The sequence below is a fragment of the Pantherophis guttatus genome, chromosome 8 (assembly GCF_059756535.1).
Source record: "Pantherophis guttatus breed Tessera chromosome 8, ASM5975653v1, whole genome shotgun sequence".
In the NCBI taxonomy this organism is placed as follows: domain Eukaryota; kingdom Metazoa; phylum Chordata; class Lepidosauria; order Squamata; family Colubridae; genus Pantherophis; species Pantherophis guttatus.
In genome coordinates, this window is record NC_142070.1 from 62000322 (window position 1) to 62015241 (window position 14920).

Below are 14920 nucleotides of genomic sequence, written 5' to 3' on the forward strand. Positions count from 1 at the left end.
GATGATACAACTCTCCTCTCAAAAACCAAAGAAAGACTGGAATATCTGATAAAAAAAATCAAAGAAGAAAATGAGAATTTTTGTTTCTTTCTGAACATCAAAAAGCTCATAATCAGTGTAAGGAAGGGAAACATCAAAATAGAAATTGATAAACAAATACCATGTTTTCCTGAAAATAAGCCCTTCCCTGAAAATATTGCCTACCCCAAAAATAAGCCCTAGTTAAGGTCGTCATCAGCCGGAGGCAGCAAGGGCTGACAGTGTCTGGCAGCAGCCGCAGTCTGCACGGTGCAGGTGAACTTATTACCTGTCCAAGCAGCAGGCAGAGGCGGAGGGAGGCACGTGATCCAGACGAGCAGGCTGCAGGAAAGCTGAGACGGTGGGCCAGAGCGGGCAGGAGGCTTGTCTTCATGCATCAGCACCGATAGCAGACAGAGGCACAGGATGGGGGGAGGCAGGCGATCCTGACATGCTGCACAGACAACCTGAGAGACGTGAAGATGAGCGTCCTACGGCTGATCGCCCATTCCCACTATCTCTCGACTTGCTTGCAGCTCACGTGGCAAATCCATATTGCATGCCTACTTCTGCACCTCTGCTGCTGTCTGCTGTTTGGACAAGTAATCAACTCACCCGCGCCGCGCAGGCTGTGCAGCCCCAGTGTTTCAGCAACAATATTATCATCAACAATGATTAAGACTTTCATTCTTCGTAATCTTCTACCTTTTTACTGTTAAGAATGACAACTGCTGTGACCTTCTTGATGTTTTCTTTTTAAGAGCTCTTCACCTCTCTTTACTAGATGCACTTATGAAACAGACATAATCACTATTCTGACAAATATTGAGTTCTGCAATCACATACATTCCTCAGTTAGCAAAAAAGTTAATGAGAAAAAGCATGGAGCTATATAATTCAAATCCAATATATTTGCGTCTTTTATTGATTGATTCATTTTCCTTTCAAACATAAATAGTGTAAATACCCATCTGGGTTTGTTTGTTTGTTTGTTTGACTACTGAAACAGCTTACACTGTCTTACTACCAATTTTTGGTATTACAGAATTTTTAAACAGCCAGCAAGGCCAATTATGGAGAATTACTATTTTGTATATTAGTCACAGGAATAGAACTAGAAGTGAATCTAATTCTAATCTAATCTAATCTAATTAAGTGCTGTTAAGTGCTGTTAAGTAACACCAGCTGCCTGCAATTACTGCAAGTTCGAATCTCACCAGGCTCAAGGTTGACTCAGCCTTCCATCCTTTCGAGGTAGGTAAAATGAGAACCTGGATTGTGAGGGCAATAAGCTGACTTTGTATAAAAAAAAGAACACCGCTTAGGGGGGCCAAAAGCCCTACTTAGCAGGTATATACAAAAGTATGAAGGCTATTGCTTAACGCATTGTAAGCCGTCCTGAGTCTCCGGAGAAGGGTGGCATATAAATTGAACCAATAAATAAATAAATAATTCTATTCTTGTTACTAATATACAAAATAATTCTCCATAATTGGCCTTGTTTGCTGTTTAAAAATTTTGGAACTTGTAGCCCAACACAAGACACTGAAAGACACTAGGTTGGGGTAAGTCATCTAACATTTGTCTTTTTTTTTAAATATATGTTTTATTTGTACATTTTTTCTTTAAAAACATAAAAAATTCCATGTCTATCTGAACTGTGTTGTTTGGACATAATTAATTTTGAGTAAAAGTACAACAATAATAATCATATTAGTAATCTTAATAAACATATCAATATTAATCATTAAATAATAAAACAATTAGTTTGTCCATCTTACAATATTTTCAATACAATTTTTTATTATCTCTTTAAATTCTACATCTGTTTTTGTTACTTAACCATTGGTAAAATATATCCCATGTTAAAAAGTATTCTGTTTCTTCCTTTTCTTTTATCTTAATTCTCAATCTATCCATCTCAGTACATTCTAATTTTTTATTATTACACTTTCGTCTGTCAGGACCTCTTCATTTTTGCATTGTTGTGCAAACACTATTCTTGCTGCTGTTACTACATGCAAAATTAAACATGTATTACCTTTATTATATTGTTCTGGTAGTATCCCCAGCAGAAATATTTCTGGTTTCAAATCTATGTGTTGTTTTATCATTTTTTCTAACCAAGTTATGTATTTTAGTCCAATATTTTTTTGCCTTTGGGCATGTCCACCACATATGATAATATGAACCTGGTATCTGATTACACTTCCAACATTTAGCTGATAGGTTTTCAAACATCTTTGCTAGCCTCACTGGTGGTAAATCCCATGTGTAAAACATTTGGTATAGATTTTCCTTATAGGCCATTGACATTGTTAATTTACAGTTTCTATCCCACAATTTCTGCTATTTGTCTAGTTCTATTTGGTAACTAAAGTTTTTAGCCCATCTTATGATTGTTTCTTTCACTTGCTCTCTTTCCATTTTAATACTCAGTAAGTAGCTATAAATTTTTTACATTAATTTTTCATCTGTCCGTAGTAATATCTGGTCTAGTTCTGTTGGTTCTTTATAGAAACCATGCATTCTTGCATCTTTCTCATATTTTGATTGTATTTGCATATATGGCCACCATGCTAGATCGATCCCTTGATTAACCAGTTCTTGTTTGGATTTAAGTTCCCCTTTATCATTCAAAATGCCCTTATACCTTACAATTTTTCCCATATTAATCACATTCAGATGAATCAGTGCCTCCATCATGGAGAGCCAGACTGGTATTTTTATATAGTGTCTTTCTTTAATTTCCCTCCATATTAACAGTAGTGCATTTCTAACAAGGTGCCTTTGAAAATATCCATGTATTTTATTTTTCCCATACCATAAAAAGGCATGCCACCCCAGTTGGAGATCATGTCCCTCTAACATTAATAGTTTTTTATGCCTCAAGTTTACCCATTCTTTCACCCAAACAAGTGCAGAGGCCTGGTAATATAGCTCACAGTCTGGCAAGCAAAGGCCCCCTTTCAGTTTAGTATCTTGTAGCAGTTTCAGTCTTATACTTGCTTTTTTCCTTTGCCAAATATATTTTAGTATCATTTTGTTTAGTTCTTAAAAAAAAAAATAATTCTAATTTTATCGGAATTGTTTGAAATAAGAATAACAGTCTCAGCAAAATGTTCATTTTTATTGTAGCTATTCTTCCTATCAACAATAGCTGCAGGTTTTTCCATTTCTCCAAACCTAATTTAATTTGTTGTAATAGTTTCATATAATTATCTTCTTTTATAGTTGCGCATCTTGCTGTTAGCTGAATTCCTAAGTATTTAATTTGCTTAACTATTTGAATATCTATCTTTTCCACTAATTCTTATTTTTCTTTCTCTGTGTCATTTTTAACTAGTATTTTAGTTTTTTCTTTATTCACTTTTAGTCCTGCAACTTCACTGTACTCTGCTATTAATTTTATTAACTTGGGTCCAGATTCTTGTGGTTCTTCTAAGATAAATACCAGGTCATCTGCAAATGCCTGTAGCTTATATTCTTCTGTTTTTATTTCCATTCCTTTTATTTCTGGGTCTTGTCTAATGTTTCTATTAAGTACTTCAAATGTTAATATAAATAATAGAAGGGACAACGGACATCCTTGTCTCGTGCCTTTTCTTATGTTAAAGTTCTTGATCAAATTCCCATTAACCATTATTTTTGCAGTTTGCTTGGAATATATTGCCTCACTCATGTTAACAAATTTCTCCCCAAAGTCCATATATTTTAATTGTAATAACATAAATTGCCAATTTACATTATTAAATGCTTTCTGTGCATCTAAGAATATCAATGCCATTTGTTTTTCTGGGTGCGTTTCAAAATATTCCAACGTGTTCAAAATGATTCTCATATTATTCCTAATTTACCTTTTAGGTAAAAATCCATTGTGGCCTGAGTGTATAAATTCATTCAGGAATCTTTTAAATCTTTCTGCAATTATTGAGGCATATATTTTGTAGTCTGCATTTAATAGTAGTATTGGCCTGTAGTTTTTTATCTGCATTAAACCTGATTCTTCTTTTGGTATCAGGGTTATATTTGCTTCCGTGTTCGGAATTTTAGCCTTTAACAGTACTTCATAATAAACTTCCAACATTGGCATACCCAAAGTATCTTGTAAACATTTATAAAACTCTGCCGGTAGTCTATCTGGTCCTGGTGTTTTATTATTTTTTTGCCTCTTGATCGCTTCTGTTAGTTCCATCATTGTTATCTTTTCATTTAACATAACCTTCACTGTTTCAGATAATTTGGGTAATTCAGTTTTCTCCAAATATTGTCTTATTTTTTCTTCTGACACATTCTCTTGATTATATAGTTTTTTCTAATAATTCCGGATTATTTTCTTTTTAGTTTCATTTTGACAGTGAGGGATTCTTTTTGAATCTAGCAAGCTGTGTATCAATTTCTTCTCTTTCTCCTTTTTCAAGTTATATGCTAACCATCTTCCTGGTTTGTTGACATTTTCAAAGTAATTTTGTTTTATTCTTTTAATCTTTTGTGCTAGTTCTTCTGTTTCCATTAAATTGAGTGTATGTTTCATCAGTCCCATTTGTTTTTTAAATTTCTTTTCTGCGGTTCTTTCTGTAACTCTGTTTCCATTCTTTTGCGTTCTTCTGCTAATCTCTTTTGCTAGTTCTCTTTATCCTTTGCATTCTCCTTCCTCTCCGCTTCCTTGTTCTTCAGAAAAGAAATGTATGCTTTCCACGTGAGTGCTGATTTTCATCTCCACAGGTTCTGTTACAAATCTAGTGGGAACCCCTTCCACCAAGGAGCCATCTAAATGTGTGAATGCCATCAGCACTTTTGGTGTATGGAGTTGCATTCCAATCCCCTCTGCCATGGCAGGGTTTAAGAGACATCGGGCATATACAGAGTCTGGGTAGAGTCTTGGCACATACCAAGGCCACTAATTCTGCCTTCCACCCAGTGGTGAAATCTGAACCAGTTTTCTACCGGTTCGCTGGCCACGCATGCACCAAATGTGCACTGCGCAAACACACGCATGCACAATGCACACCAACCATGAGCTATGCACAGTGCACATGAAAAGGACACTTGGGAAGGTAAGTAGAACAGCACACGGGGGGATGATCAGCTGTGGTGCGTGTGGGAACCTTTAAAAAAAACTTTTTAAAAACATTTTTTACTACCAGCTTGGGCAAATAGGTAGTAAAAAATGGTTTTAAAAAGTAAAAAAAGGGCTCTGATGATCACAGCTGTGCCGCGCAATCGTCGGAACATTTTTTTTTTTTTTTACTTTTTAAAGTAAAAAGTTTCTCTCTGGCACTCCAGTCATCTTTCTATACTTGTCGTGGCCCTGTCGGAGCCTGAGTCTGAGGAAGAGGATGAGACAGAGCTAGAGCCAATGGAGAAACGACCGGAGGAGCAGGATGAGGCAGTCCCAGGTCCCTTGGGCCTGGGAAGGGTCGCCAGTGAGCGAGAGGGGGCACGGGAGAACCAGAGAAAGGGGGAGGACAGGGCAGGCAGTGGAGCAGAGGAACGATGGAGCTTCAGCGATTAGCAATTACCTGCCCACCCCTGATCCCCAAGCATGAAGAATGTAAAGGAGGTGGGATCAGTGCAGGGCAACCCAATGACTCGGGAGGAGGGTGCTCCTCCCCTCTTTACAAGGCTCACCTGGGGAATGAGATTTAAAGATGCTGTTGGGAAGCGTGTTTGTCGGGAACAAGTGTTGAATCTGTGGAGCCTCATGTGCAGTTGCTGATGTCTGGAGTTTGCTGTGCTTTGTCTTTTTTTTATTATTATTATTATTATTTTTAACATTTTATATTTTAAATTACTAACATTACAAACAACATATACAATATTTCACCCTGTGCTATACATAAGAAAGGAAGATTTGGTTCTTCGGATATATCTTCATGGTCGCCAAAATCCACGTTCTCGGGGTACAGGTACCGAAGCATCCAATTTTCCCAGTGCATAGTCCACAAATGGTTTCCAAATTTTCCAGAAAATATCTTCTTTATAGTCACCATTTCTAATTTTAATATCGCATGTCATTTTATCATTTAAAGCTAATTTCCACATTTCACAATACCATTCTTCTATTCTAAAATTCACATCTAATTTCCAATATCTGGCTATTATAATTCTACCCATTATAATCATAATTCTAATCAATTCTTTCTCATATTTTGTTGGTTCTATTTCCTTAATTATCAACAGTAATATAGTTTCTGGTCTCAATATTATTGCTTTCCCCATCATTTCAAATATCATTTCCTCCAATTGTTGCCAAAACTTTTTAACTTTATCGCATTTGTACCACATATGTTCATAAGTCCCTAATTCCATATCACATCTCCAACATTGTTTACTAATTTTTTTATCCATCAATGACAATCTTAATGGAGTCAAATACCATTTCCAAACAACCTTATAATTATGCTCTTTAATCCTTACAGATAAAGTCTTAGTAATTCTACTCTTCCAATTCACGTTCCAATCTAAATCTGATATTTTAATATTAAGTTCTTTTTCCCAATTCATCTTCATCACCCTTTGTGGTTTTCCATCAAAATTTATAATCTTATATATCTTACTAACGAGTCCCTTTAGCCCAATTTCATCTTTCATAATTTGGAATACTAAATATTCAAATTCAGTTTTACTTCTACTTATCGAACAATTGTCCCTTACCTTCTTAGTCCATTTTTCTATCTGTATTTTTTCAAACCAGCCTAAACCCAATTTTTCAATGATTTCTTTTTTCCTCCTTTCATTTTCTGAAGTTTTTAACCAATCTATTATAGTTTGTATATTTTCATCTTCCATTACCCTATCACGACTTATATTAGTTTTAATCGGCCAATTTTCAATTGTCTTCCCTAAGAAAATTATATCTGGAATTAAAATTTTAACAAATTTGTTCCAAATTTTACTCAGTCCCTTTAACCAATAGCTATTAATTACACATTTTGATTTTGCTTTATCTAAAAACCATGTTGAGCCAAATCTCTTGATGTCCTTTAATTCTAAATCTCTCCAATGACTATCTTCACCTTTAAATATTTTTACCACAGTCCGAATAGCATAAGCCCAATAATAATTGAGTAGTTTGGGGATTCCTAATCCACCTTCCTTTTGATTTTGATACCACATTTTCTTCACTAATCTAGGTCTTTTCCCACCATTACAAAATTTATCCAATTTCTTCTGATATCCTTCAATATCTTTCTCTGTCAAGTTTAACGGTAACATCTCAAATAAAAAATTAAACTTTGGCAACAACATCATCTTACACATTGCAATTCTACCAAACCAAGACAACTTTATCATTTTATATTTATCTATCTTTTTCTCAATTTCATTCATCACCACATCATAATTTAATTTTTTCATTTCTTTAACTTTGAGTGAAAGTGTTATGCCCAAATATTTCAATGTTTTTTTAATCCTTATCCCAAGTTGTTCTTGCATATTCTCCCACTCCTTACCATTATTATTCATTAATAATTCAGATTTTGACCAATTTATTTTCAAACCTGTCATTTCCTCAAATTCTTCCAAATGCTTATGTATCCTTTTCAAATCTTTCTCTAGATCTTTCAAAATAATCAAAGTATCATCCGCATACAGATTTATCTTATATCCCTTATACCCTTCCAATTCTTCATCTTTTTCTATCATTTTAGTCAAAATTTCCATAACTAATAAAAATAATGTTGGAGACAGGGGACATCCTTGTCTTGTACCTGCTTCCAATCTTATCTCTTCTGTCAGCCTTCCATTCACCTTCACTCTTGCACTACTTTTTTGATACAGTTTTGAAATAACATGTATAAACTTATTACCAAAATCTAGTACCTCAACAATTGTTTTAATAGTTTCCCATTGTACAGAGTCAAAAGCTTTAAAAATATCTAATGATATTATACCTATTTTATCAGCATTATATTCAGCAACATCTATAATATTTAATACTCTTCTGACAATATCACTCATGTATCTACCCTTCACAAAACCTACTTGGTTATAACTTATATATCTATCTATAAATCTACTTAATCTATTACTTATAATGGCAGTAAATATCTTTGCATCTTTTTTTTTTATTGAAAAAGTTTTTCAAATACAGATTTTTCCCCCTTTCCCCCCTCCTCCCTAACCCCCCCTCACCCTCCCCTTCCCGTGACTTCTTCATAATAAAACTCAAATTCATAACAGATTATATCATACTTTACCATCCACTTACTCCATCTCCATATGCTGACTCTTTCTTTCTAATAAAATTATCATATCCCCCTTATACTATACTATACTATACTATACATTTCAAAGTGACATTCTATTATAACATTATCTAATAACTCCTAATTTAACATAATAATATTATCTCCCAATTTAGCGATTTCCGCTCATAATCTACCCTTTTACTACCCCCCATACATATATCTCTTAAGTCAAATCTTTTGTATATATTAATATAGTATAACTTTTCAAAACAACCTTCCACTATAAGACTATATAGTAAATCCTAATTTAACATTCATTCAGTTCAGCTACCCATTTCCTTCCCCCCCCATCATTATATCTCTTAGCTCAAATCTTTTACATATATTCACATCTAGACATAATATCCCTTTTCTTTAAATATATATAAAGTATGTATATATATAATATAATAAATATATATAAAATATATATAATATCTTCTGTAGTGTCTTTCAGCTGGATGATAAACTCCATCGCCCATGTTAGGGTAACATCGCATCCTAATTCCAACAGTATTTTCAGTATCTTCAATCTTCAATTACCATCTGCCCCCATCCATATCTTTGCATCTTGATTAATTAAAGAGATGGGCCGATAGGACTCAATCCTTTCTAAGTCTTTATCTGGTTTAGGGATTATAGATATCACCGTTCTGTTCCATGACAACGGAACTTCTCCACCATGTAAAATTCCGTTAAATAGTTTTTGCAATTTTGGTATTATTATTTCCTTAAATTCTTTATAAAACTCAGCAGGTAATCCATCTTCACCTGGAGCTTTCCCTAATTTTATTTTTTGTATTACTCCATTAATCTCGTCTTGTGTTATATCTTCTTCCATTAAATCTTTATATGTTTGGTCAATTTTCACAACATGTTTTTCTAAATAGCTTCTCAGTTTTCCCTGATCAATTAATTTTTTCGAATATAAATTTTTAAAAAAGTTCCTGACCACTTCACATTTTTCTAATTTTTTATAGCGTCTTATACCCTTATCATCTATCAAGGCTCCAATTTCTCTCTTCTCTCTTTTATTTTTTGCCATCCTTGCCAATAACTTAGAGTTTTTATTGCTAAATTCAAAAAAAAATCCTATTTAAATATCTCATATTCTTTTTTACCAATTCTATATCTTCTTCTATCAATTTATTTTTTTAGCAAATTTAATTCCTCCCCAAAAAAATTTTCTTTAGTAAGCAAAAATTGATTTTCCAATTCTTTAATCTGGCTTTTATATTTTTCAATTTTATTTTTATAATTTTTATATTTTCTGCTTGATAACTTGATACTTTCCCCTCTAAACACTGCTTTCATCGCATCCCAAACAATTTCAAATTTAACCTCTCCATTATCATTCAATCTCCAACATTCTTCCCATTTTTTAAATATCCATTTTTTATCCTCCTCATTTTTATACAGTTTTCATCATATCTCCAACAACTTCCTTTTTTCTCAAAATTAAAATCTATTTCCATCGTAACTTCTGCATGATCAGAATCCTTAAAAATTCCCACATCTATCTTATCCACATTATTCAACAAATCTTTAGAAACTAAGATATAGTCAATTCTTGAATATGTATTATGTATCTTAGAGTAAAAAGTGTACACTCTTTCAGTTCCTTTCACTTCTCTCCAGACATCCACCACGCCGTTTTGAAACATCCATTTATTTAAGGTCCCCATTTTATTTGCTCCTCCACAACGAGTGGGGTTAGTACTATCTATTTTATCTCTAATGAAATTAAAATCCCCAGCCACAATTACTTTCCCTACACTTTCGATTTCCAAAATTTTAGTTATTTTTTCAAGAAATTCTTTTTGCTTCTCATTTGGTAAATATAAATTAACCAGTGTCACTTTTTCCTCGTTAATATTTCCCACAATTATTACATATCTTCCTTCTTCATCCACAATTACTTGTTCTTTTTCAAATATACCCTATCTGATATCAATGTAGCAACTCCTCTAGCTTTTAAAGTTCCAAAAGATTTTTCATAAATTTGCATACCCTTTGTATACATTTTATTTGAGTCTTCAGATTTCTGATGGGTTTCTTGCAAAAATAATATATCTGGTAAATCTCTTTTAATTTTAAGTTCCAATCGTCTTCTCTTGATCTGATTCCCTGTACCCTTCACATTCCATGTCATTATTTTTATTAAACCCATTTAAACTGTAACTTTTTTAATCCTTTCCCCTCCTCTTCCTTTCTGTGCCCAGATCCCAGCACCAATCTCCCACATTTCAAACAACATTCAACATAGAAGAAAAAAAAAATAAAAAATAACAAAAAAGGACAAAAAACACATCAAACATTGAATAACAAACAATTTTCGTCCCCCACATCCTCAATTGGTTTCTGCCTCTATAAAGAGAGTGGGGGAGAGGGGACGTGCCAATGGTCGGGTCACTTCTTTCGGGTAGTCTATTTAAATTCATCTCTCAGAGAAAAGGGTGGTAACTTCTCCCCGCACTCAGCTTCCTGCAATTCTTTTTCAAGATCCTTGAATTTCTTATCCGCTCCATCTCCCATTATATCATCACGACTTTTCTTTTCTTCAACCATCGCAGGTGAGATTTCCTTCCGCTTTAGTCCTTTAGGATCTTGTCCTCCAGCAGCCCCTTTTTCTTCTGGTGTTGATGTTTTTGCATATGTTCCACCCATCTTGAGCATTTGATCTTTTATCTCTGTTACGTCCTCATACTTTACAATCAATCCAAGTTCATGTAAGTATAACACTGCATCTGTTTCCAAAGTAATTATTTGCATTCTTCCTTTATAAAAAAAATTTAGTTGCTGTGGCGGTCTCCAGTTATATTTAATTCCATTGTCTCTCAGAACCTTTGTGATTGGTTTCAAAAAAAATCTCCACGCCCTTTCTTCTCTTGATATATCCGGAAAGACTTGAATAATTTTCTCCTCAAATTTCAAAGCTTCACCCATCTCTCTCACTTTCACCATCACTTCCAATTTGTCACTAAGATTTGCAAATCTGACAAGTACATTTCTATTTAAGCCGTTTTGTCTTTTAAACCCAATTCTAAAAACACTTGCCAGATTTGTTGCTGTAAATGTGATTTGTGTATCCAAGTCATTGAGCCATTTTAAAACTCGTTGTTTCAAATTGTCCACTTTTTCTTCTTGAATTCCACGAATAACCAGATTATATTTCCTCGCTTCTTCTTCCAAAAGACAAATTTTTTTATCTTGTTCATTTTTAAAAAAGATTTCTCCAATTTGCCGATCTATCTTTGCATCATGTGTATGAATCTGCTCAATTTCATCTTTAATTATTGTCATTTCTGCTGTTTGCTTTGCAAAATTTTCATTCATTTCTTGCTTCATTCTTTTAATTTCCAATGTCATATTATCCATACTATCTGACAGTCCTGATATCTTTTCACTAATTTTGGTTAAGGCCACAGCAACTTGTTGCATTTCTAAAGATTGTTGGGTCGCCATTTTTTAATAAGTTTTAATTATCCACTTTTGCCAAGAGGGTCTGTAATGAAGATTAAGGGACAGCAATCCAATATTGAAGCTGAGACAGCTTATTATTGCACTCAAAAGGACCAGCAATAAAAGTTTATAGTTCTCAATTCAGCTTACGTAATTTCCCTAAAAAAAAAAAAACTAACATCCGTTGGAAGGCACTGGCCAGAAATGCGTTTTGCCGCTTCAACTCAGGCACTTTCACAAACAAAAGATCAACTTAAAGTTCACATATTCTTCCAAGAGAGAAAAAAAAAACCCTTCCACCAGTCTTTTGATGTTCTGTGCCTTTATCCCACAGCAAAAACAAATACAGATCGCGATAATAATGAGAACAAAGGCAGCTATTTACTCCAAATATGCAATCGCGACTGCCTATCTGGTCACCCCTCGCTCCTTCCACTTTCCCACGCTATGAAAAGCTTCAAAATTTGAGTCGTTCAGGGTGACCTACCGATTCCAAAGTCAGTCTGCTGGGCCAGTAGCTCTTCCGATACAATTTATAAAATTTTGGTCCTTATCGGTGCATTTCAAACACTTTAATCCACATTTATCTTCCGTAAAATGCCCTGCGAAGTGGAGAAAACGTCCTCACACCACCACGGCCATAACCACGCCCTGCTGTGCTTTGTCTTGTGTGCCTTGAACGGTTTGTCTGCCTCACTTGTCTTCCTGCCTTGGTTGCTCCCTTGCTAACTTTGCTTACTGGATTACTCGCAGCCAGAAGCTGTCGGAGGTGCGTGTGAGAGCTTTGCTCCAGGACTTGCAGTAAACGTGGGGATGTTTGGGGAAAAGTTAGAGTTAGAACTATTCTCTGACTGTGTTGCTTCCGTGCCTTGCCCTGGGTCATCACAATACTCTCCCCAATAATGACAAAGTCAATCTCCACCTTGCTGGCCAGGACGTACTATTCCTGCAGGGTTTTGGGTGATCCCCAGGACAGGCATGTAACAGGGTTGAGGCTCTGTTCAAATATTCCGGGACCGTGTCCTGTAGCCAGTCCAGAAGCCTGCTAGCCAACCCCCCAAATTCTTGATTATAGGCTGTTATTGACTGACTGCCTTGCTAGATAGCCTTGATCCTCCTTTTCACCTTCTAATCTTCCAGAGGGTTCTCAAACCTCTGTATCAGGTCAACCATGAAGTAATCAAAATCATGCAACTCTTCAGCATCAGCATCACAGAACAAAACCACCCAAGTGGCTGCTTCCCCTCCAGAGCTATGACAATGCAGCTCATCTTGATTTTGTTATCTGAGAAGTTCAGCCCTGGTGCACCATGAAGTTCCACTCTTGGGTAAGTGAGTTCCTCAACTGCTCTGCCTCTCTGTTGAATTTCACCTTTAGCTCTGGGATCCAATGATCGTCTTGCCCCATGGGCCCTGCAGGGATCAGGGTGCTTGGCTGGTGGGTGGGGCTGCTGGTGCCAGCACTGGTCCAGGTGCAGGAGCAGGTGGCTCCAGGGAAAAATGGGCCAAGTGTTCCTGACACCAAGAGACCAGCAAGGCTGATCCCTCGCCATTGAAGACCCCCTCCATCTCCCAGGGAACAGCAGTGCCAGCCTCCAAGCAATTGCTTTAGGGGAGGCTCTGGGTTCAGCTGCAGTTCTCTGAGTTTCCCCCTGGGTCTATAGGATCTCTGGCTCCTCTTCCAGGGCTTTTGCAACTGGTCTCCAGCCCTTTGTCAAATTCTTCTCTGCTTTCCAGCTCTGTTTAATCTCTATTGGAGGCAGCCATGGTTCTAAATGGTTGCAAAATCCCCATAACAGGTTAATCCTCTGGGTGGATTAAAGAATGCAGTTCTGACTAACTGTTAGGCTGCTCACAAGTTAAAAATTTAAATAGAAATGATCCTTGGGTGCATTGGTTGAGAATGTTATAATTTTATTAGAGATCAAGTGATTTGCAGTAATGCATAGCTGGAACTGAGAATTGCACGCCAAAATCCCTCAGTTCTACTTTTTCCCTTCTTAACTGTCTTTCACTACCTACCCCACTGTAACCAATCATGTCCATGCAAGATGTTTTCAGGTGCAGCTTGGTATGTGGCTCCCTCCTTCCAGCTGAATGACCTTGGGCAGCATCTCAAGGAGGTGCAATCTCTACTTTGATTCCCCAAGCATCCCCCTCTTCATCTCCCCTCCCCGCTGTTCATGGCAGTCGTCACCGCATAACAATGAAGCACATCAAGCATAAGGCGACAGCAGGCAGGTAGATAAAAATGCCAAATCCAGTCTAAACAGCTTGCTGACTGTGCAATTAACACAAAAATGTATTAGATTTCTAATTTTACATTAGTTTCAGAGTGTAGCCATTGTGATTAAATGGTTAAAGTGTTAAGAGAAGAAGCAGGAATACTAGTTGCAATCCATGTTCAGGCACACAACCTCACTGGAGACCAGTCCCTCTCTCTCAGCCCAACCCACCTCATAGAATGTTTGTGGCAGGGTGGATTTGATTTAAATCAAATCTATTTAAATCATGATTTAAATCACTAGTAAAAAGGCTTGATTTAAATCAAGTCTATTTAAATCATAATTTTTAAAGAGTAACCGACATCTCTGTCCCGCAGTGGCTCCTCCTCTGATCCGCTGTTGACTCACCAACAGTCCCATTCACTTTAATGGGACAGCTGGTGATGTTGCAGTGATACAACAAGGTGAGGGACGTGGCAGGCAGCAGGTGAGTGGATGCCCGCTAACAGGGGCTGCCATGATGGATCTGAAATGACAGGTGCTCTTTAATATATTTATAAGCTGCTTAGAAGGTTTCACTTTTATTTTTACTGCTTGCCCTTCCTCCTCACACTTAGAACCTGGTGGTACAGATGTATTTCTCTTCAAACAATCATACAGTTTGTAGTGTACATAGATTTGGGAAAAAATAGAATAAAGGAATATTCCTGAACTTTGTTTTATGATTTATCTCATGGTTACTGTAAAATTGTGTGAATGCATCAATGCAGTGCATGTTATCTCAGTTTGCAGAGCTTGGATTCATTGAATGAGTTTACCAAAAGTGTAAATATTGCAGAATGTACAGCCTCATGCTATGTAACTAAGCTCCATTTCATGCTGAATAAACTAAATTATTAATGTATCCTAAATAGAAAACTATCTTTAGATAGGTTTTTACTCCAAAAGCATTTTATTAAAATAAATTTGATAAAAATAAAAAAG

At 35.9% G+C, this 14920-nt stretch overlaps 1 protein-coding gene across 1 annotated transcript; it reads right to left on the reverse strand.

Annotated features, from left to right (window-relative positions):
• Nucleotides 1-10066: 10066 nt before the first annotated feature.
• LOC148112678 (uncharacterized) lies at nucleotides 10067-13414 on the reverse strand. Its single transcript, XM_087874871.1, has one exon. It carries the CDS (start codon nucleotides 11712-11714, stop codon nucleotides 10677-10679), a length of 1038 nt encoding a protein of 345 aa, XP_087730997.1. The 5' UTR covers nucleotides 11715-13414; the 3' UTR covers nucleotides 10067-10676.
• Nucleotides 13415-14920: the final 1506 nt, after the last annotated feature.